Here is a 21745-nt window from a genome sequence, read left to right on the forward strand (position 1 = left end):
CTGATCTTTGGCTTTGACCTTTGCTACGCTGGACCACACTCAGGATTGCATCTTCGGCTTTGACCCTTGCTACATTGGACCACGCTCAGGATTGTTTCTCTGGCTTTGACCCTTGCTACGTTGGACTTCACTGTGGACTGACTCTCTGGCTTTGACCCTTGCCTGTCCGTATCAGTACCTTGTATTGCTCAGCTGCCTGCCCTGACCTCAGCTTGTCTTGATTATGCCTTTGGTATCGACTTGAGCTCTGGCTTCAGCCTCTCTTACTCGGGTGCCCCTTATCTCTGCCCTGTTCCTGTTGGCGCCCGGGTCTCTGGATCCCTGCCTCGCCCGGACATCGGTCCCCTGATACCTCTGTGGTTCCTGGCAACCCTTGCAGCACCACTACTGGGAGTCGTCACACAGAGGCCCGCCACGGCACCCAAGGGCTCAACTTGTGGGGAACGAGGGCTGGTATTGGCGAAGCTCCAGTTGGCCTCCGTCTCCTAGTCAGCTCTGCCTCCCGATGGTGGGGACCCGTAGAGCTTGCCCTACGGGTTGCATCAATCCTACCTCGGGCCAAGGGTCCACCACCAGCACAACACTGAGTTAAAAAGAGGCATGTGAGGCGGGCGCTGCCTAAAGGCCCACCAAAGGGCTCGCCCCATGGTGTGCCCCGGGACTGGGGACTTTGGTATTATTATTTCTTCAGCGATTTATTAAGTAAGCCATGTTTCTTATTTATTGGAATCTGAGTTTTTATTTGTGTTTTAATATGATTCCTGAGTATTAGGAAGGGGCCATTATTTAGGTTTAAAAAAAAAGCAGGATGGAGACAAATAGGGAGCTTTCTTATCTTAAGCCTCATAATAAGGTATCATATTTAACTTTTAGTCCTCAGGTCTTAGACTGTCTGAATGTAGGATATATTAATGCTAGAGCGATTCGAAAGAAATGTGATATTAGAGATTGTTTGGGATCTATGCAACTTGACATTTTGTGTCATGTAGAGACATGGCATTACAAGTACAATATGGTTTTGATGAATAGTATTTGTCATGAGGGATATAGTTTCATAGAACAATCAAGAGAAAAAGGTAAAGGTGGTGGGATTGCAATTTTCTTTAAAGCCTTAGTTTGTATTAAACAACTGCCTTTGGAGTATAATTCGCCAATAGAAGCAGTATTGTTAAAGGTTTTTGAGTGGTTTATTTGTATAATCTATTTTCCCCCAGGATACAATTTAGGGGAAGTGTGTTCTCTTTATGAGTTAATTAGTGGACTTGTTCTGAAGTATGAAAATATTTTTATTGGTGATTTTAATAGACATTTTGAAGTAACCATTTTGGGACACAGGATTTTCATTTGTTATTGCAGGCTCTTTCGTTGAAGCAATTGATAACTGGTCCAACTCATAATGCAGGGCATATTTTAGATTTATTAATTTGTAGATATAAGGACCAACCTTAATTGAAAGATATTCTATAGCAGGAAGTCCCATGGTCTGATCATTTATTGATTAGGTTTAGGTTAACATCTGTTAAAAATAAAATGAAAAGATATACCACGAGAGGGAAGATTCTGAGGAGACCAAATGTTGATAACTCTCAATTTAAAGATAATTGACTAGCGAACGTAGTGGATGAAAAGTGGGATCAGCTATCATTGGATGATATGGTAGAGAATTGGCAGTATTCTCTCTCACAAACATATGACTTAGTTGCTCCTCCTTATGAGGTTAAAGCACGGGAAAAGGGTAAATGTGCTGTATGGTATACACATAGGGGCAGATTTTCAAAAGGCCCGGCGGCGCATGTAAAGCCCCAGAACGCATGTAAGTCTCGGGGCTTGAAAAAAGGGGTGGGGCAAGGGCGGCCCAGGGGCAGGGTCAGTGCTCCTAGCACAGTGGCCATTTGCCGCTGTGTCAGGCGCAAAAGGTAAAATAAAGATCGGGGGGGTTAGAGTAGGGCTGGTGGGGGGAAAGGTTAGGGGAAGGGGTAGGAAGGTCAGGCTAGGGGGAAGGGAACAGAGGAAGCCAGCACAGCTCGGCGTGCGCAAGGTGCACAATTGTGCACCCCCTTGTGTGCCCCAACCCCGGAATCGGGCGTATATGTGCACACGCCGGGTAGCGCACGCACATATAGGCTGCGCAAGCTCCTTTTAAAATCTACCCCATAGTCTTGCAGAGATGAAGAGATCTGTTCGGAAGGTTGAAAAGCAATGGAGGAAGAAGGATAGTGAATCCTTATCTTTATATAAGGAAGTAATGAAAAAGAACAGCGAATGTTAAGGCAAAACAATCTTTTTTTATGTCTAAAATGGAAACATCTTTTAATAAGCCATTGGAGCTATTTAAGATAGTGAGAAATCTTATACAGAAAGCGAGTAATGACTGTTTAGAAGACCCAGATTGTGAGTTGTTAGCTGATTACTTTGATGAAAAGATCATGAAACTTCAGAAGCAAATCGGTCCTTTCCCCTCTGATTCTTTGAGCTTCAGCCATTGTGTTCTGAAATTTCAATGGTGTCATTTTGAAGCAGTTTCAGTAAAGGAAATTGAAGCTACAGTAACAGCCTTGAACTCAGCTGGGTCACTTTTAGACCCGTGTCCATTTCAGATCGTAAAAAAATCTGAAGGAATTACTGTTTGAGGTTATAAAAATTATGATTAACAAATCTTTAGCCAAAGGAGTTATACCAGATATTTGGAAAGAGGCCACAGTAAGGCCAGTACTGAAAGATGTAAAAATTTCATCTCTAGAGTTAGCAAATTACCGTCCCATCTCTAACTTTCAAACTGTAGCAAAAACCTTGGAAAAGGTCATGTTGGACCAGTTAGAAAATTATATGGAGGATAATCAGTTATTGGATAGTTATCAGTTTGATTTTCAGAAGGACCACTCGACAGAGTTGTTGCTTTTGTCATTGACTGATACTTTGTTAGGTTGCTTAGATTAGGGTCAAACAGGTATCTTGGTTCAGCTTGACCTGTCTGCAGCCTTTGGCACCTTCCACTATTTATTTATTTATTTAGCATTTTTTTTTATATACCGAGGTATAGCAGAGTTGCCTTCACTCCGGTTTACATTTTGATAAGAACCTTATCCTCTTATGGAGTGGGGAGTATTGTACTGAACTGGTTCCAGTCTTTCCTGACAAAAAGAGTGCAAAGGGTTCAGACTGGTTCTACACATTCTACACATTCTTCTTGGTATTCTATTAAATGGGGTTTACCACAGGGTTTGGCACTGTCTCCAGTGCTTTTCAATTTATATTTGGCGCCAAATGGAGTCATTTTTCATTCATTGAACATTTGGTATTTTATATATGCAGACAACTTCCAATTTTATCTTCCCTGTGGTCCTGGAGGGGATATTCCCGAGAAATTGGTTCAAGAAGTTATGAAGCGTATGCAAAACTAGTTGATTGAGCACAGTTTATTTCTGAACATGAATAAGACAAAAGTTCTTTGGGTTGGAAAATGTGCTGAAGAGAGGAGAGGGAAGATGTAAGATTGTCAGAGACTCATTCGGTCCCAATTTTATCTGGGATAAAGAGTTTGGGAGACTTTTTAGACTCAGAGTTATCAATGAAACCCCAGATTTGTCACATAATGAAAACTGCTTTTTACAAACTAAAGCTTGTTTGACCATTGCATGTGTTTTTGCTATCTAACTATATTAGAATTATAGTACAATCATTGATGCTTAGTCACTTAGACTATTGCAGTATAATGTTTATTGGTCTGCCTAAATCATTGCTGCAAGTGTTACAGTTGGTGCAGAATGCAGCTGCGTGGGTAATAGGTGGAATATCAAAAAGAGATCATGTCTCTCCAGTACTTAAGAAGTTACATTGGTTGCCAGTCGAATGGAGATGCAGATTTTGTCTTATGACATTAGTTTTTAATTAATTAAATTGTTCATCTTCTTGTGTTCTGAAAGATAATATCGTACCCTATAATCCAAGTCTATCTTTAAGGTCAGAAGGAACCCAATTATTAGTGGTTCCCCCGGTCAAACAGTATAAGAAGGTTTTGACTAGAAGGCGTGTGTTTTCTTACTTAGCTCCTTCTGAATGGAACAAACTCCCAGTTGATCTGAGGTTGCAGCAAGATTACAAGATATTTAGGAAACATTTAAAGGCAGTCTATTTTCTGGAGGCTTTTGGGGGTAATGGGCAGATTCAATGATAACAGTCAGGGGATTATATAATGGGATGCTTTTAATGTGTATTGTATGGCACTGAATGTAAAAGTTCAGTTTGTATGATTTTATGAACGTATCTATTGTAATCCGCGCCAAACTGATCTATGGAGGTAGCAGAATATAAGGAATTTTAAAAAACCAAATAAATAAAAAAATATGACAAGTGGTGCAAAGAGAAGGCAAATAGACTTCTTAGGTATAGGCACCATTATGGTCGACAGTGCGCTGAGTGGCGGCCAGAGGCGTGTTTCTAGCTGTTTTACTTTATTTATTTATTTATTTATTTGAAGCTTTTATATACCGAGGTTTAGCACATGCCTTCACCCCGGTTTACATTGGAACGAAACAATGATACATAGAACAGTTTGAGAAACAAAAGTATATGCAACTAGCATATGGAGAAGGAAGTAACAGGAATAACTAAAAAATAATTTAATTCAAATAACGAAAAAGAAAATAGAAACGAAAAACGAGGAAGGTATGTACAAACTCGTGCTCTGAATACAAGAAAGTCTGAATGGGAAAAGTAGGAAATGAGGGGGGGATGGGGTAGGTAATGGAAGGAGGAAGGGGTAGGTAAGCGGAGAAGAGAAGAGGGGAGAAGGATGGGAAGCTTAAGGCATCACAATTGTGGATTGCTTAAATCATCATTGAAAGTCTGGCTGAAGATCCAGGTTTTCAGTTCTTTTTTGAATGATTTATTTTCGATGATAGTGGTGAGGTAGCATGGTAGGGCGTTCCAGAGTTTAGGCCCCGCTATGGAGAGAGCTCTATTTCTGGTGTTAGTAAGCTTAGCCATGGGATATGTGGGTATTTCGAGTAGAAAAAAACTTTTTTGTTTGTTTGTTATATACTCGCTCAACTAGGCGCTAAAAAATTATGTATCCAACACTTAGGAGCGCAAACCAAGGTGCTTACCTAGGCAGACAAAAATTAGACGCACAAATAACTTACCCACACAGAGGTAAACGGTGCTTAATTAGTGCATCCAAAAACTGGGTGTACAATCTGGACGCACAGCTAGATGCACAAGCTGGACCGACAATCCTGTAGAGGGCAGCTTTAGAAAGCATGTGAAAAGCCGTTGCGGTCTACCATGCGACACAGAGCAAAAAGCCTCGCAGCCTAAGGAGGCTGCTCAACAGGCTGCCCACTTTCTTCGACCTCCCACAGAGCGGGACGAATGTCAGACTGGCACCCCGCGCACAGAGACTGGGAGAGGAGGAAGCCCTACGGAACACAAAACCTCCTTGTAAGTCTCTGTATAAAGCAAAATTGCTTACCTTGTAATAGGTGTTATCCCAGGACAGCAGGATGTAGTCCTCACATATGGGTGACGTCACTGACGGAGCCCTATTGCAGGAAAACTTCTGTCAAAGTTTCTAGAAACTTTTGACTGGCCCTGTGAGGCCACTGAGCATGCCCAGCATGCCATGATATTCTCTGCCACAGGGGTCTCACTCTAGTCTCGTATGTAGCCATATGCTTTAGCAAAAATAAAATAATAAAAGGTAATATACCCAACGCTGCAGGGTGGCGGGTGGGTTCTGTGAGGACTACATCCTGCTGTCCTGGGATAACACCTATTACAAGGTAAGCAATTTTGCTTTATCCCAGGACAAGCAGGATGCTAGTCCTCACATATGGGTGATTAGCAAGCTAGAGGCTGAGTCATTTCGTAGAAAAGCAACAGTGAAGTATTGTTGTTGAAATTGAGTCAGACGAAGATTACAGCAGGATGGATGTAGAAGGAGTTGGGATTAAACTGGAAACAAGTTCTTTAAGACAGATTGTCCATAGGCTGAATCTCGTCTTCCTTGTTTGTCCAAACAGTAATGAGCTGCAAAGGTGTGAAGAGAACTCCATGTTGCTGCTTTACATATGTCAAGGATTGGCACTAACGATACTGTGCTACTGAGGTTGACATTGCTCTTACTGAATGTGCCTTTACTCGCCCTTGGAGAGGAAGGCCTGCTTTTTCATAGCAAAACTGTATGCAATCTGCTAGCCAATTGGATAGAGTATGTTTACCCACTGCTTTACCCGGTTTGTTTGGATAATAGGAAAGAAAAAGTTGATTGGATTTCCTGTGGACTGCAGTGCGGTTTAAGTAGAAAGATAGTGCACGCTTACAGTCCAAGGTATGTAAGGCTGTTTCTCCTTGGTGAGAATGAGGCCTTGGGAAAAATGTGGGTAAAACTACAGATTGGTTCAAGTGGAATTCCGTAACTACCTTAGGAAGGAATTTTGGATGTGTTCGGAGAACCACTCTGTCATGTAGGAACTTTGTATAGGGTGAGTACGTGGCAAGTGCTTGTAACTCACTAACCCTTCTAGCTGATGTAATGGCTATGAGGAAGATAGTCTTCCATGTGAGAAATTCAAGATCACAGGAATCTATGGTTTCAAAAGGAGAACGCATGAGTCTTGTTAAAACCAGATTCAGGTCCCATTCTGTGACTGGTGGCTGAATTGGTGGTTTAAGTTGAGTTAAACCTCTCATAAATCTACTGACGAGAGGTTGTGTGGATATTGGTGCATCTCCCATCTTGGTATGGTAAGCTGAGATTGCACTTAAATGTACCCTTACAGATGAAGTCTGGAGACCAGATTCTGAAAGATGGTATAAGTAGTCTAGTAGAGAAGTAGTGGGGCAAGTGAAAGGATCAATATTCTTTTGTCTGCACAACAAAGTGAATCTCTTCCATTTCGAAGAATAGTTCTTTCGTGTGGAAGGCTTATGTGAAGCTATAAGCACTTGAGATACATTGGTTGAAAGATTGAGTGGTTGTAAAATCAAGCTTTCAACATCCATGCTGTCAGGGATAGGGATTGAAGGTTGGGATGGCGCAGCCGACCCTGATCCTGAGTTATGAGTGTGGGAGCTACTCCTAGACGAACTGGATCCCTGACTGAGAGGTCTAGAAGCGTGGGAAACCATACTTGTCGAGGCCAATATGGGGCTATGAGAATCATGGTCCCCTTGTCCTGTTGTAGCTTCACTAGAGTTTTGGTTATGAGCGGTATTGGAGGATACGCGTATAGAAGGCCTGAGTTCCAAGGGCAAGCAAAGGCGTCCTTGGCTGGCTGGTTCTTGTGTGTGTGTAGAGAACAGAATCTGTCCACTTTGTTATTCAGATGTGACACAAAGAGGTCTATTGTTGGTTGTCCCCAACGTTGAAAGATCCTGGACACTACTGAGGGATCCAGGGACCATTCGTGTGGTTGGAACTGACTACTGAGTTGATCCGCCACTACGTTGTGAATGCCTGCCAGATAGATGGCCCTGAGGGAAATTGAGTGGTTCAGGGCCCAGTCCCAAATCCGTGCAGCTTCTTGACAAAGGAGATACAAGCCCGTACCTCCTTGTTTGTTGATATACCACATGGCCACTGTGTTGTCCGTTTGGATAAGAACAGTTTTGTGTGAAAGGCAGTCCTTGAACGCATGTAGTGCATAACGTATAGCTCGAAGTTCTAGGAAATTGATTTGAAATGTTGTTTCGAGTTTCGTCCAAGTACCTTGGGTTTGGAGATTGTGAATGTGAGCTCCCCAACCCAAGGTGGATGCATCTGTAGTTAACATTATCTGTGAGACTGGTTGTTGGAAGGGTAGGCCCCTGGGCGAGTTGTCCTTGTTCGCCCACCAAAGTAGAGATGAACGTAGCTGGTGGGTTACTTGGATTGGAGAGGACAGTGGTTGAATGGCTTGGATCCATTGTGATCTTAAAATCCATTGAGTTATTCTCATGGCTAGCCTTGCCATAGGAGTGACATGAACTGTGGAGGCCATATGGCCTAGTAAAGTTAGAAACTGATGAGCTGTTGCCTGATTCCTTGAGTGAATCGAGTTTGCCAAGAAGAACAGTGTTTCTGCTCGATCCTCGGGTAGAAAGGCCTTTGCAAGGACGGTGTTCAATTCTGCTCCTATGAATTGGAGTAATTGAGATGGAGTAAGATGGGACTTTTGGTAATTGATGAGAAAACCCGTGGAGTGGAGTACCGTAATGGTGTGATTGAGAGAAGACAGAGCTCTTTCTTGAGATTGACTTCTGATGAGCAAGTCTAGATATGGAAAGACGTGGACACCTTGCTTGTGTAAATGTGCTGCTATTACTGCCAGACATTTTGTGAATACTCTGGGAGCAGAGGCAAGTCCGAATAGAAGTACTCTGTATTGGAAATTCTGATGACCCACCATGAAGCGCAGGTACTTGTGATGAGGAGGGAATATTGGAATGTGAGCATAAGCGTCTTGAAGATCCAGAGAACAAAGCCAATCTCCTTTTTGAAGAAGTGGAAGCATGGTGCCTAGAGAGACCATCCTGAACTTTTCTTTTTTCAGAAATTTGTTGAGATTTCTGAGGTCTAGGATGGGACGTAGACCTCCGGTTTTCTTTGGAATGAGGAAATAGCGGGAGTAGAATCCTCTGCCCTGCTGAAACCGGGGCACTGGTTCTACAGCCCTGGCTTTCAGAATGGTGGATAATTCTACCTGTCACTGAAGTATGTGATTTTCGTTCAGATGAATTTGAGTCGGTGGAAAATCTGTGGGAATTGAAAGGAAATTCAGTTGGTATCCTCGAGATATTATGGAGAGAACCCATTGGTCTGTTGTTACTGGTATCCAATTGTTGTAAAATTTGGATAATCTGCCACCAACTGGGAGTTCTGATCGAGGATTGGAAGATAGGCTGAGTTCTCTGGGTGAATTTTCAAAAACCCGCAGCAGGACCAGTTTGTGAAGCAGGTTGGGGCCTAGCAGTCCTTTGCTGATGTGGTTGTGGTCTCTGTTGGGTTCTAGAGGATCTGGGTCTTGATGCAGGAGGGTAATATCTCCTTTGATGATAGAAAGGCAGTCTTGTGTCTTTCCGTGGAGGCCTACGGGTAGGATGCGCAGAGGGGTCCTGTGGGAGGGAGGATAGTTGTCTCAATGTTTCTGTGTGCTCTTTTAAATTGAGACACAGCTTCCTGCACTTTGGATCTGAATAAATTGTCTCCTATGCAGGGGAGGTCAACTAATTTATCCTGGACCTCTGGCCTAAGGTCTGAGGCCTTGAGCCAAGCCCACCTTCTGGCACTAATGCCTGATGCAGCTACCCTTGAAGCAGTCTCGAAGCCATCATAGGCAGTTCTGACTTCGTGTTTTCCGGCTTCTAAGCCTTTGTTAACAATAGTTTGTGCAGCCTCCTTGTATTCATTTGGAAGAGATGGAATAAATTCTTCAATTTATTTCCATAAGTTCCTTTGATATTGGGTGATGTAAAGTTGATAGGATGAAATCCTAGAGTTCAACATTGCAGCCTGAAAGACCTTGCGACCCAGAGAGTCCAAAAACCTGTGGTCCTTTCCTGGAGGATTTGTAGAGTGGACTCTTGTTCTTTTAGATCTTTTCTGTGCTGATTCAACAACTACTGAATGGTGAGGTAGTTGTGATTTTTTATATCCAGGAGTGGATTGCACTAAGTAAGTGTTGTCCACCCTTTTATTTACTGGAGAGACAAAACAGGGATGTTCCCAAAGACGATGCTGTAGTTGTAGGAGAACATCATGTATGGGAATTGCTACCACCTGTTTTGGAGGGTCAACGAATTGCAAAACCTCCAAGGTCTGTTGTCTCGAATCTTGCTCTGATTCTAACTTGAAAGGGATAGAGTCAGCCACCTCCTGCACAAATGCGGTAAAAATTAAGATCTTCTGGAGGAGACTGTTTTCTAGGATGTGGTGGTGAGGGATCAGACAAAGGCTTCTGATGAAGTGTCTGAGGCAGTGTCACTCCATGTATCATATTCTGGAGTTTTTGGTTGTGGTACTGCAGGTTTAGGTGGAGGTATAACACCAGAAGGCCTTGGCAAAGGGTCTTCAGGAGGAGTCCTCTTCTCGTGGATCACTTGGGTGAGAATCCAATAAATCCTGGTATCTTTTTTGTAGGAGAGAATATAGTGCTGCTTCTGAGGATCCTGGAACCCCAGGAGGAAGTGGCACCGTTTATGTAGTCTTTGGCATTGAAGGTATCTGTGTTTTCGATGTCTGTTTAGTGGGTATCGTCGATGTACCACTTTACTTTTGGACGGTGCAGCAGTATCAATAGGCACTGAGACTGGAATCGATGACGTCAAATGCATTGTTGTAAACTCCGAAAAAAGAACAGGCATTGACATTGGCATCGATGGTGTAGTCATGAGTGGCATCACTGCGAGCGGCATCGGGGATTTCCCCGGCATCGGGAGTGTACCCGGCATCGCCGGTACTAAAGCAGTCATCGGTATTGATTGTACTGGCATCGGTGACGTCCCAGGTAGGGAGGAGGTCACCGGCATTGGCGATATCGCCGACATCAGCATGGTCGCCGGTAGATTTTCCTTTATCGCCTGCAGTACTGCTTCTTTGATGAATGCCGTCAAGTCTTGTGGTACTGGGGTAACGCTCGGCACCGGTGGAGGTGGAGAGAGTATTATAGGTTCCACCGAGGGAGGCCTAGGTGATGGCGAGGTGTGTTTGTGTTTTGGCCGCATTTCGGACGGTTCCTCCTGGGAGGAAACTGACGGCGATGTCGAGGCATGACAATGCCTATGCCTATGTTTAGGCCTTACCTCGGTCTCCGATCGCACCGATAATGAAGGTGTTGGCGAGGTTTTGTTCCCAGAACCGTCCGGTCGAAGTTTTTTCAAGAGAATTTTCTTGGTACCTGCCGCCGGTGAAGATTTTGATGAAGTAGACGGTGAAGGAATAAGTTGCAGGTGAAAAAGTTCATCAATTTTTTCCTGCCGACGTTTTCTTCCTTTCGGTGTCATTTCCTGATATTGCTGACAGGAAGAAATATCATGGTTTTCACCTAAACAGACTATGCATTCTAGATGCGGGTGTGTGACCGACATGGTCCTATTACAGGCCGGGCATTTTTTGAAGCCTGAGGCCATGGCGATATCGACGGCCATCGATGAATGAGAGAAAATTTTTAGCGTTTTGAACATAAACGCTGAAAAAATATCTCACCAGTCGGTGAGAGAGAAAACGAGTGAGATCCCATGAGGGAGAGAACATTTTTAAACAATGACTTTTCAGTCGGAAACTGAGTAAAATCTCAGAGGGTCCGATGACCGCGATGCTGAGAGCAACAGGGAAAAATGAAGACTAGAGTGAGACCCCTGTGGCAGAGAATATCATGGCATGCTGGGCATGCTCAGTGGCCTCACAGTGCCAGTCAAAAGTTTTTAGAAACTTTGACAGACGTTTTCCTGCAACAGGGCTCCGTCAGTGATGTCACCCATATGTGAGGACTAGCATCCTGCTTGTCCTGGGATAATCTGTTTTTTCTTTTTTTTTTTAAAAACTTACTGGAGCTCAGCCTTATCTGGCTGAGTACAGAGACGGTCTCCGGCTGCGGAGGGAAAGGGCATGTGCTGTCACCACTGTGCTCGGCTTCCTGCACCCGCTGCCTTTCAGCTGCTCAAGCAGCTAAGTCCACACCGGCTGAAAAATCAGCTAACGGACCAAGGCACTTGTCTGAGAGACCACAGAAATCACCTCAAGAATTCTCAACTGTGGGAGGGATCATTTGGTATCACCACAGGAAGGCGGGGCAAATTTATTTCCTGAATTCTCCTTTTCTCTAAAATGAAGCAATCCCCAATAGGGAGATGCACATCCACCATCTGCTGGAGACAGAGAATATTGGCAGGCTGTCACTACAGGGGTAAATATACCTTGACATCAATTTACTCTGTCTCCATCTGCTGGTAGAGGTGCACAACCCACTTGTTCTGGATTCATCTAACTGGACGCTAAGAAATACACCATTTAAAAAAGATTTGCATGGAAATAAAAAAAGTGAAAGAAGATAATGAAATGGAACCAGAGAAGATACTTCCTTGGTGATGAAAAACGCTTAAGGAAGTTCTGCTCCACTGGCAGTTTTGTTCAGTCATTCTCTGGAAGAAATTGGTTTTGGAAAACTGGAGAGTAGCAAATGACATGCTTCACAAAAGCAGAAATAGGCCAGTTAGTTTGACCACAATGTTGGGTAAAATTAATGAAATCACTATTAAAGGAGAAGATAGTGGATGGAAGACCAACTCCAGTCCTCGAGTGCCACAAACAGCATATCCACAATGAATATGCATCTGAAAGATTTACATACAATGGAGAGAGTACATGTAACTATCTTATGCATATTCATTGTGGACAACATGAAAACCAAGCCTGTTTAAATCTTTAGGACCAGAGTTGGCCACCCATGAGATGCTGATTTTGAATTCAACAAGTTAGATGATGCAATGCAGTATATTTTTACCAGAAGATCATTTTCTACAAATCTGATTGAATTAATATTAGATTGGGGTGATTGGTGAATGCAGCATACTTAATTGCTTTAATGTATTGCACACTTTTACTACTTACCTAGGTGCAGATATGACAAAAACTCCAAAGTTGGCCCTACCATTTCCATCTGTTTTGTGTGGCTGGTTTGGAGGAATGATCTGAAAAACAAAACCTTTGTCAAAAAGTGGCAGGACTTCCAAGTATGCCACCATATGCCCTTCATTCCGTTTCCATTCTTTAAAACAAATCTTGAGCTATCCATTCCCCTCTTGTCCTCCTCCCACCTATGAGGGCTGGGATTGGTTGCTTCCTGCTTTATAACCTGGTCATTTTGCTAATTTAAGGTGTGGCTAGAATCAGTTCAGATCAAACACTAAAGATTCTCTCTCTCCCTGCCTCTTCAAGTTTCCACTTCATGACGGGAGTTTCTCTGTTCACACCCTGCCAGAAGATCCCTCGGTATTTAGTTGCAGTAGATATCTTTTTACCTGCATCCACTGGGGACCTGCACTCTTTTTGTTTGAAGACTAGTGAGCCCATTCACCCCCTGAATGAGGCAAGCACTTGTGATAGGCTTGGCTGTGCAAGGCGCTTGAAGGCTGGGAAAACCTAATTATAGAAGGGCCTGTGTTTAACCCTGCTTCTTTGAAGAAAGTCATCCTTGCTGGCTAGACTCAGGGCCTGAAGGATTCAGTGAGCCCATTCACACACTGAACGTGGGGAGCATCTGTGATAGTTAAAATCTTTCTAGACTGGTGTTCATGCTAAGAGTATTTCGATTTTTGTTGAGGATTTTTTAAGCTACCTCTCCTCATTGGGACCCTGGCGGGATAAGCAGGTTCCTGACCTCAGACTTTTCAACCAGAGGCGTCACCCTTTTTGGACAACTAAAGGAATCAAGTCATATCATGGAGACCCCAACCAGATCTCCACCAACATGGGACCAAGATATAGTGCTTGGTGTTCGGGAAGACACTGGAGCCTAAGGTAGGATGGTTTTTGCTATGCTAGAATGGGACCCCTGACATACTAATCCCTAATAAGCCACTGGGAGAGCTTTAGTGCACATTTTACACCACCATGGGAAGCTCATCCAGACTGCTGAAAGGAAAGGGCACCTACTCAGAAATAAACACCTTATCTGTATAAGGATCAAATGTACCTGCACACTTATTTATAGATAGACAAATAATAATTTACTGATGGGTTAAGATCAAATTAAACACCCAGTGCCTGATCCTGCTGTTCATTATCAGCATCTTCCCCCAGTGGATGTCACAGCTACAAACACACACGAGGGAATTATACCGCTATCTGGGCCACATACTAGAGTCTCCCCCCATAAAAAGAATTCCCCGCAGGGATCAAGAGTCGAGTTTGGTATGGAGTCAGTTAGCCAGAGCAGTCCCAACGAGTATAAATTAGTTATGTCACCTAAGAAGCAACAATCCTGCAAACAAGGGGTTTGCAGGGCTACCAAAATGATAAGGGGAATGGAACAGTTCCCCTATGAGGAAAGACTAAAGAGGTTAGGACTTTTCAGCTTGGAGAAGAGATGGCTGAGGGGGGGATATGATAGAGGTGTTTAAAATCATGAAAGGTCTAGAACGGGTAGATGTGAATTGTTTTTTTACTCTTTCGGATAATAGAAAGACTAGGGGGCACTCCATGAAGTTAGCATGTGGCACATTTAAAACTAATCGGAGAAAATTCTTTTTCACTCAACGCACAATTAAACTCTGGAATTTGTTGCCAGAAGATGTGGTTAGTGCAGTTAGTATAGCTGTGTTTAAAAAATGATTGGGTAAGTTCTTGGAGGAGAAGTCCATTACCTGCTATTAATTAAGTTGACTTAGTTTTTGGGTACTTGCCAGGTTCTTATGGCCTGGATTGGCCACTGTTAGAAACAGGATGCTGGGCTTGATGGACCCTTGGTCTGACCCAGTATGGCATGTTCTTATGTTCTTATATATTTTTGGCAGGGGGGGGTGGGAGGAGGAGGCTAGCAGTTTACCTGCTTTTCCGGCTCAACTGCAATTGGGCTATCCCACTAAAAGGCTTCATTCAAAACTAACTTGGGTTTCCCCTTTTAAACCCCCCCCCCCCCCAATTCAATGTAGACGAGCCATTTCAATCCTTGAGCAGGGGCTAAATACCATGGCTTCTTCTAGAACCTGGTATGCATCCACTATGTTTGACCACTGTTTCACTGTTGTATAATGAAAGACTCCTAACCCATAGGAGTTGTGAATGCTACAACCTGAGCCTCACCAATTAGCTTAAGGAGCAGATACCAGGCTTGGTAACTGAACCCAGTGAACAGAACCCACCACTCAACCACCAAACTGGAGCCCAAAAAGGAAAATTTTAGATTAATATATAATATACCTTTCACATTTGATATAACACACATTTAACATTTGAATAAATAAGACATACTGTAGATTATACTCTTTTATGCAATTTTTAATAGGGATAAAGCAAACTTGCTTACCTGTAATCTGGTGTCCTCCATAGGTAGCAGGACAAATCAACCACACAAGTAGATGACATCATTCAATGGCATGGATAGCTCTCTCTCAGTTAAAAGACTAAAGTCTTTTGGAGCATGCACAGACCTCCCTAAGCAACTGTTGCTGTGCGAGTTTCCTCATTCTTTGTAATAAGTTGATCTTTAACTCTGAGAGGAGAGGAGGGAAGTATTGTGTGAACAATTTGTCCAGCTGGCCATGGAGAACACCATTTACAGGGAAGTAACATTGCCTCTTCAGTGGACAAGATATTAGTCACATAAGTGGGAACTCCTAACCTGAAGTACATGAAAATAATTATGCTCAAGGAAAAAAAATAAAAGGAATTGATTATGTTAACAGAAAAACACGCAACCCATATTATGCCAGAGGCTGGAGGGAAGAGTTGATAAAATCAATCAAATAAGCTCTTGATGAAATCAATCAAATAAGCTCTTTAGAACTGCATGTTCAAAACTACTGTCTTGAAATGATGCTTTTTCTAGGCTGTTTCCCAACCCTCTCATGGAGGCACACTTAAACGGTCTGGTTTTCAAGATATCCATAATGAATAGGCATGAAATTGATTTTAATACACTGTGTATCATCAAATGTATACAAATCTGTCTCATGCATATTCATTATGGCAATCCTGAAAACCCAACTGGCTAGGTGTGCCTTCAGGAGAGGATTGGGAAACACTGTTCTAGTTAGTAATGTGCAACAAAGATATGGATGGAAGACCAAGTGGGAACCATCCAAATATCTTCTATGGAGGAAGAGCAAATATGGGGAAGGGAAGCTGTTGTAGCCGTAATTTGATGAGCCTTCATTTTACCTTGAAGATATGCACCTGAATAATTATAACAGTAAGAGATGCAATCTGGTATCAAAGTTGAAAAAGTAATTTTTACAACTGAAGGACCCTCTTTGACTGCATTGAAAGAGACAAACAGTAGTGAATATTTTCTGCAGAACTTTTTTCTTTCAAATTAGAACAAAGCTCTTATGTAGTCCAATGTACGAACAATCTGTTCATCCTTGTTAGTGTGTGGTCAAGGATAAAATACACAATGGCTTGAATTAAGTGAAATTGAAAGACCACTTTTGTTAGAAATTTAGGATGAATTTTTGACACTACTTTATGTGGAAAAATTAGGTTTAGGGCTAGTATGATACTAATACATGTAGTTTGCTTACTCATTGGAAAGATGTTACTGTTATTAAAAATAAAACTTTCCAAGAAAGGAATTTTAGTTCTGCTGTTGCCAAAGGCTTGAACAGTTGTTTAATTAGTAAAAAAATCATCGAAGCTTTTTCAAAAAGTGTCTCTCATCCCCATGAAGTGAGAAGTACAAAAATAGGGAGGAAAACGACCTCAGATTCAGAGTGGTGTGAAGACTATATCCTGAGTGTAACTTTAATCACTGACTTTAAAAAATCTTTTTATATATTATTTTGACTTAAAATATTTTGAATGAGCCATCCTTATACAGATGACAATACTGTGCTAGTGTGTATGCTAAGTGCTTAAGTATTTATATCTGTAAAAATAACTATATAATAATGTCTTTATCCACAATCACTTGACTTGAATAGAAATAGTAAAAAAAACACTTATTTTGTGGGGGTGCACCTCCAGCACCATATTATTCCAAAGGCACTAGTTATATTCATCAAAAAATAGCTGTAAAGGACTACAACAAATTCACTGGAAGCTAGAAATAACAGAAGTTGGCAAACATATTGTGTTCAGTTGCATCAGCAATCTCAGTTTCTAGAGGAATAGCTCTGTTAAATGAAATCTACCTTATAAATGGCCTGTGACCGACGGCCCGCAAATGCGCAGTAGAGACCAGCTCTACCGCGCATGTGCGGGCGAGCACGTCGCTCTGAGGCAGCTTCAGAAAGAAAAAAAAAATGGCGGCGTCCAGTGGCAGCAGCGGCGGTACCCGGCAGCGGGCGGCGACGGCGGTAGCGAGCGGCGGCGGTGGCGACGGCGGTAGCGGGTGGCGACGGCGGTAGCGGGCGGTAGCGAGGGAGGGAGAAGAGAGAGAGAGGGAGGGACGGACTGAGTGGGAGGGAGGGACGGAGAGAGAGAGTGGGAGGGAGTGACTGAGTGAGAGGGAGGGATTGAGTGAGAGGGAGGGATTGAGTGAGGGGGAGGGACTGAGTGAGAGGGAGGGAGTGGGACTGAGTGAGAGGGAGAGGGGGGACTGAGGGAGGGAGTGGGACTGGGGAGAGAGAGGGAGGGAGTGGGACTGAGGGAGAGTGAGTGGGACTGAGTGAGTGAGAGGGAGGGGGGAGGGAGTGACTGAGTGGGAGGGAGGGATTGAGTGAGGGGGAGGGACTGAGGGAGGGAGTGGGACTGAGGGAGAGGACGGAGGGAGTGGGGACTGAGTGAGAGGGAGGGAGTGAGTGAGACTGAGTGGGAGGGAGGGACTGAGTGATAGGAGGGGGAGGGTGGGGAGGAGTGGGTGAGGGAGGGGGTGGTGAAGAGTGAGGGGAGAGAGAAAGAGGGGGAGGTGAGAGACAGAGGGATGTAGCCCGTTTTAACGGGCTTAACGGCTTGTACAGATATAAATCAATCCATTCTGTGCAATATATTGTATATCTGCAGAGCAAGAGACAGCTCTAGCAGACCTAATGTGTAAGCACAGAACTGAGGCTGTGGTGCTCATGTTTCTTTTTCTGTTATGGATCATTACCAGTGGGGAGATCTGATAACCAGACAAAAGGGACGCATGACAAAAGAGACTCATCAAGCTGAAACCACTGATGCCAGGTGGGGCTGAAGGGAGATAGTATATTTTCTATTCCCATAGGTTAATATTGGGGTAATTTGTGGGCTAAGATGAAAAGGATCAGAACCAACTATCATGATACTGAGATAAGAAGAAAATGGTAAACAAAGAAAAATGTTCTATATAAGCAGCTAATGTGAAGGCAGAAAACTGAAGGAGTTTCAGCAGTGACTGTCAGTCCCTCCTTCCTCATACTCTGTCTTATTTTGCATACTAATAAATACTTCTAACCTGAATGAATACTGAGTGTTTATCTGTAACCAAGGAGATAAACACTGTAAGAAGCCTTCAATCTGTGTACACCACACTATTTCATTTCCTTAGTTCAATATTGAACTTTCATGCTGTTGCACATAGCTCACACCTATTACCATCATCTTTGTAATGCACTGTAGCGCAGGGCAGTTTTCAAATGTTAAATCTACCAATCAAAAAAGGAAATATAAATACTCCAATCCGAGCACTAAATGAACTAGCTCTCATAGACCATTTGCTGTTTATTATTCTACCAAATCTCATTGAAAAGCGCACACACAAAAATTTTTTTAAGTAAAAAAAAAATGTATAAAAAAAAGTTTATCAGAGAACATATGCCACTATCACGAAACATTGGTTAATGCTGGTTATTTCTAGCTTCCAGTGAATCTAGTTGCAGTCCTTTATACTGCCGTTGTTTAATGAATGTAATTGGTATCTTTGTAATAATATGGTGCTTGAGATGCATCCCACAAGATGAGAAATTACTACTTACTTTAGGACAGTCAGATGAATCCAAAACAAGTCAGTTGTGCACCACTACCAGCAGATGGAGACAGAGCAAACTGATGTAATGGTATATATACCCTAAGCAACTGTGGACAAACTGGTAAAAAGTTTGATTAAAAACAGATAACCATTTCAATACTCAGCCAACAGAAAACACTGAGCTTAGACATGAATGTAATAACACTAGTCTAGGGACTGCAGTAACATTTACCAGTAATCCCTGTAACATGTAGGCACACAGGAGGATCATTATGCAATCATTCGGCAGCCAAGGGAGGGAAGCTGGATTCATCTGACTGTCCTAAAGAAAAGGAAATTATCAGGTAAGTAGTAATAACTAATTTCTTAGCGTCTAGTCAGATGAATCCAGAACAAGTGGGATGTATCCAAGCTACTCCTGAATAGGGCGGGAGGCTGCCCATGGTCCTGTCAAAACCGCACGTGCAAAGGCTGCATCCTCCCGTGTTTGCACATCCAGACAATAATATTTGGAAAAGGTGTGTATGAGGACTACATTGCAGCTCGGCAAATGTCGATGGGCGACAACAATCTAACTTCTGTCCATGACACTGCCTAAGCCCTACTGGAAGAGGCTTAACCCGACTCTGCAATGGCTTCCCAGCATCCACGTATGCATCTGTGACTACCTCCTTAATCCAGTGAGCAATGGTAGCCCGTGAGGCTGGCTCTCCTTGTCTAGTAATGCTGTGAAGGACAAACAAGTAATCTGACTTCCACAAAGGCTCAGTAACCTCTAGATACCTAGTAATATGTCTCTTGAAATCCAACAGATGATACTCCTCTGCATCTCTCTGTCCAGAGAACGCAGGAGATGGACTTATTCAAGTGAAACTCAGTGACTACCTTCATTAAAAAAGAAGGATCAGTACGCAGCTTTACTGCCCTTGGAGTCACCTGGAGAAATGGCGCCCGGCAAGAGAAGGCCTGCAGCTCAGAAATCCTACACACAGAACAAATTACAACAAGGAACACAGTTTTCAAGGTCAGCAACTGCAAGGACAAAGTACGTAATGGTCTAAATATAGGGCCTTCCAAAAACTCCAAACCTAATTAAGACGCCATAAGGATACCGAAAACTACAAAGGAGGACGAAGATGTTTCACTCCTTTCAGAAAACGGGCCACATCAGAAGCTGACAAGGATCCACCATTTACCTGACCCCTGATACAGGCAAGAGCTGCTTCTTGTACCTTTAAAGAATTGAGAGCAGGCCTTTAATCAAGGCATCCTGCAAAAATTCCAAAATGAGCGGAATCTTGACCAAGAAAGGAAGAGTACCTCAATCCTCACACCAATCCTCAAACACTCTCCAAATCCGCACATAGGCCAAGGAGGTGGAGATCTTTCTAGCTCTTGGCAATATGAAAATCACAGTTACAGAGAATCCATGTGTCAGCAAGCAAGCCCTTTCAGGGGCCATACATAAGACAAAACAGAGTAGGATCTTCATGAAAAATAAGTCTCTGTTGCAAATGGTTCATGAGCATTGGATGTTTAACAGGCGAATCCATCAGAAGCCTCCGCAGATCTGCATACCATTGTCTCCTGGGTCAATATGGAGCGACCAAGAGCACCATTCCCCCCCCCACCCCGTGGCCTTCGATCCTTTGCATCAATCTGCCCAACAAGGGCCATGGAGGAAAGGCATAAAGCAACTTGTCTTCCAGCCACTCCTGCACTAGGGCATCGATCCCCAATGTCTTTGGATCTCTTCTGCAGCTGAAGAAGCGCGGAACTTTCGGACAAAAAAATGTAAGTGCACAGTACCATTTGTATGCAGAGGGAAACATCACTTAACGTGGCCCAACTGTGCATCCGAAAACTGGGCACACAACCTGGACGCACAGCTAGATGCACACACCGGACCCACAATCCTGTAGAGAAAAGCCTTAGAAAGCGAATGAAAATCCATTGTGACCTACCACGTGGTGTGCAGCGAAAATCCTCGAAGCGGGGCCTAGCTTAAGGAGGCTGCTCAACCCACCAGGCTGTCCATGTCCTTCAACATCCTATGGAGCGGGATGAACATCGGACCAGTGCGCTGAGCACAGAGACCGAAGGAGGAAGCCGTACAAAACAAAAAAATCCTCCTAAGTCTCTGTAAAATCTGTTTTTTGGGGATTTTTTTTTAAACTTACCAGAGGTCAGCCTTACCTGGCTGTGTACAGAGACAGTCTCCGGCTGCAGGGGGAGGGAATGTGCTGTCACAGACGCGCTTGGCTTTCTGTACCTGCTGCCTTTCAGCTGCTCAAGCAGCTAAGTCCATGCTGGCTGAAAAACCAGCTAACGGACAAGGCATTTGTCTGAGAGACCACAGAAATTACCTCAGGAATTATCAACTTTGGGAGGGTCCATTTAGTATAACCGCAGGAGAAAGGGGCAAATTTATTTCCTTAATTCTTCTTTTCTTTAAAATGAAGCAATCCCCAGTGTGAAGATGCATGTCCACCAACTGCTGGAGATGGAGAATACTGGCAAGCTGTCACTGCATGGGGTATATATACCGTGACGACAGTTAGCTCTGTCTCCATCTGCTGGTAAAGATACACAACCCACTTGGTTCTGGATTCATCTGACTGGATGCTAAGAAAGTACTTTTTATTATTCCTATTCAGGTCCAGTGATTGTGGAGAAAGATATTATATAAATATCATTGTAGATATAAAAATTTAAGAACCTAGCATACACAGTAAAGCAGTACTGTCACCTGCAAAATGATGGCTTATTCATAATATTTTATTAAAAGTCAAAATAATTTATAAAAAGGTACATAATACGTAAAAATAAAGTACTGAAGTTGAGAATTATCCAGAAGAATTAGACCAATGATTAAAGTTATACTCAGAAGGGTGTAATCTTCACACTACACTGAATCTGAGGTTTTTCCTTCTAAATCTTTAACTTATTTCATGGGAGTGAATTTGTGAGATATATACTCTTTTTGTAGGAGCTTTTTGTTTTCCATTTGATTTCTCCTTTTCTGCTTATTGTTTTTGATTTATTGGTTTCATGAGTTGATCCAGGACTACATATATATCTCCCAGGACCTAGGAGGATCTTTAATTGCAGGTTTAAGATTATCTAGAGCTTTCATAAATCTGGTCACTACAAGATGACAAATAGGAAGACCTTTGACA

The 21745-nt window shown here is 43.0% G+C and overlaps 1 protein-coding gene across 1 annotated transcript in view; it reads right to left on the reverse strand.

Moving 5' to 3' along the window:
* SMCHD1 (structural maintenance of chromosomes flexible hinge domain containing 1) overlaps positions 1 to 21745 on the reverse strand; it is a 1156633-nt gene that overhangs the window by 478187 nt on the left and 656701 nt on the right. The window contains 1 exon segment of the mRNA XM_029591083.1: positions 12587 to 12666. Coding sequence (XP_029446943.1) covers positions 12587 to 12666 — 80 coding nt within the window.

Source organism: Rhinatrema bivittatum, chromosome 2 (genome assembly GCF_901001135.1).
Source record: "Rhinatrema bivittatum chromosome 2, aRhiBiv1.1, whole genome shotgun sequence".
NCBI classification, from domain to species: Eukaryota; Metazoa; Chordata; class Amphibia; order Gymnophiona; family Rhinatrematidae; genus Rhinatrema; species Rhinatrema bivittatum.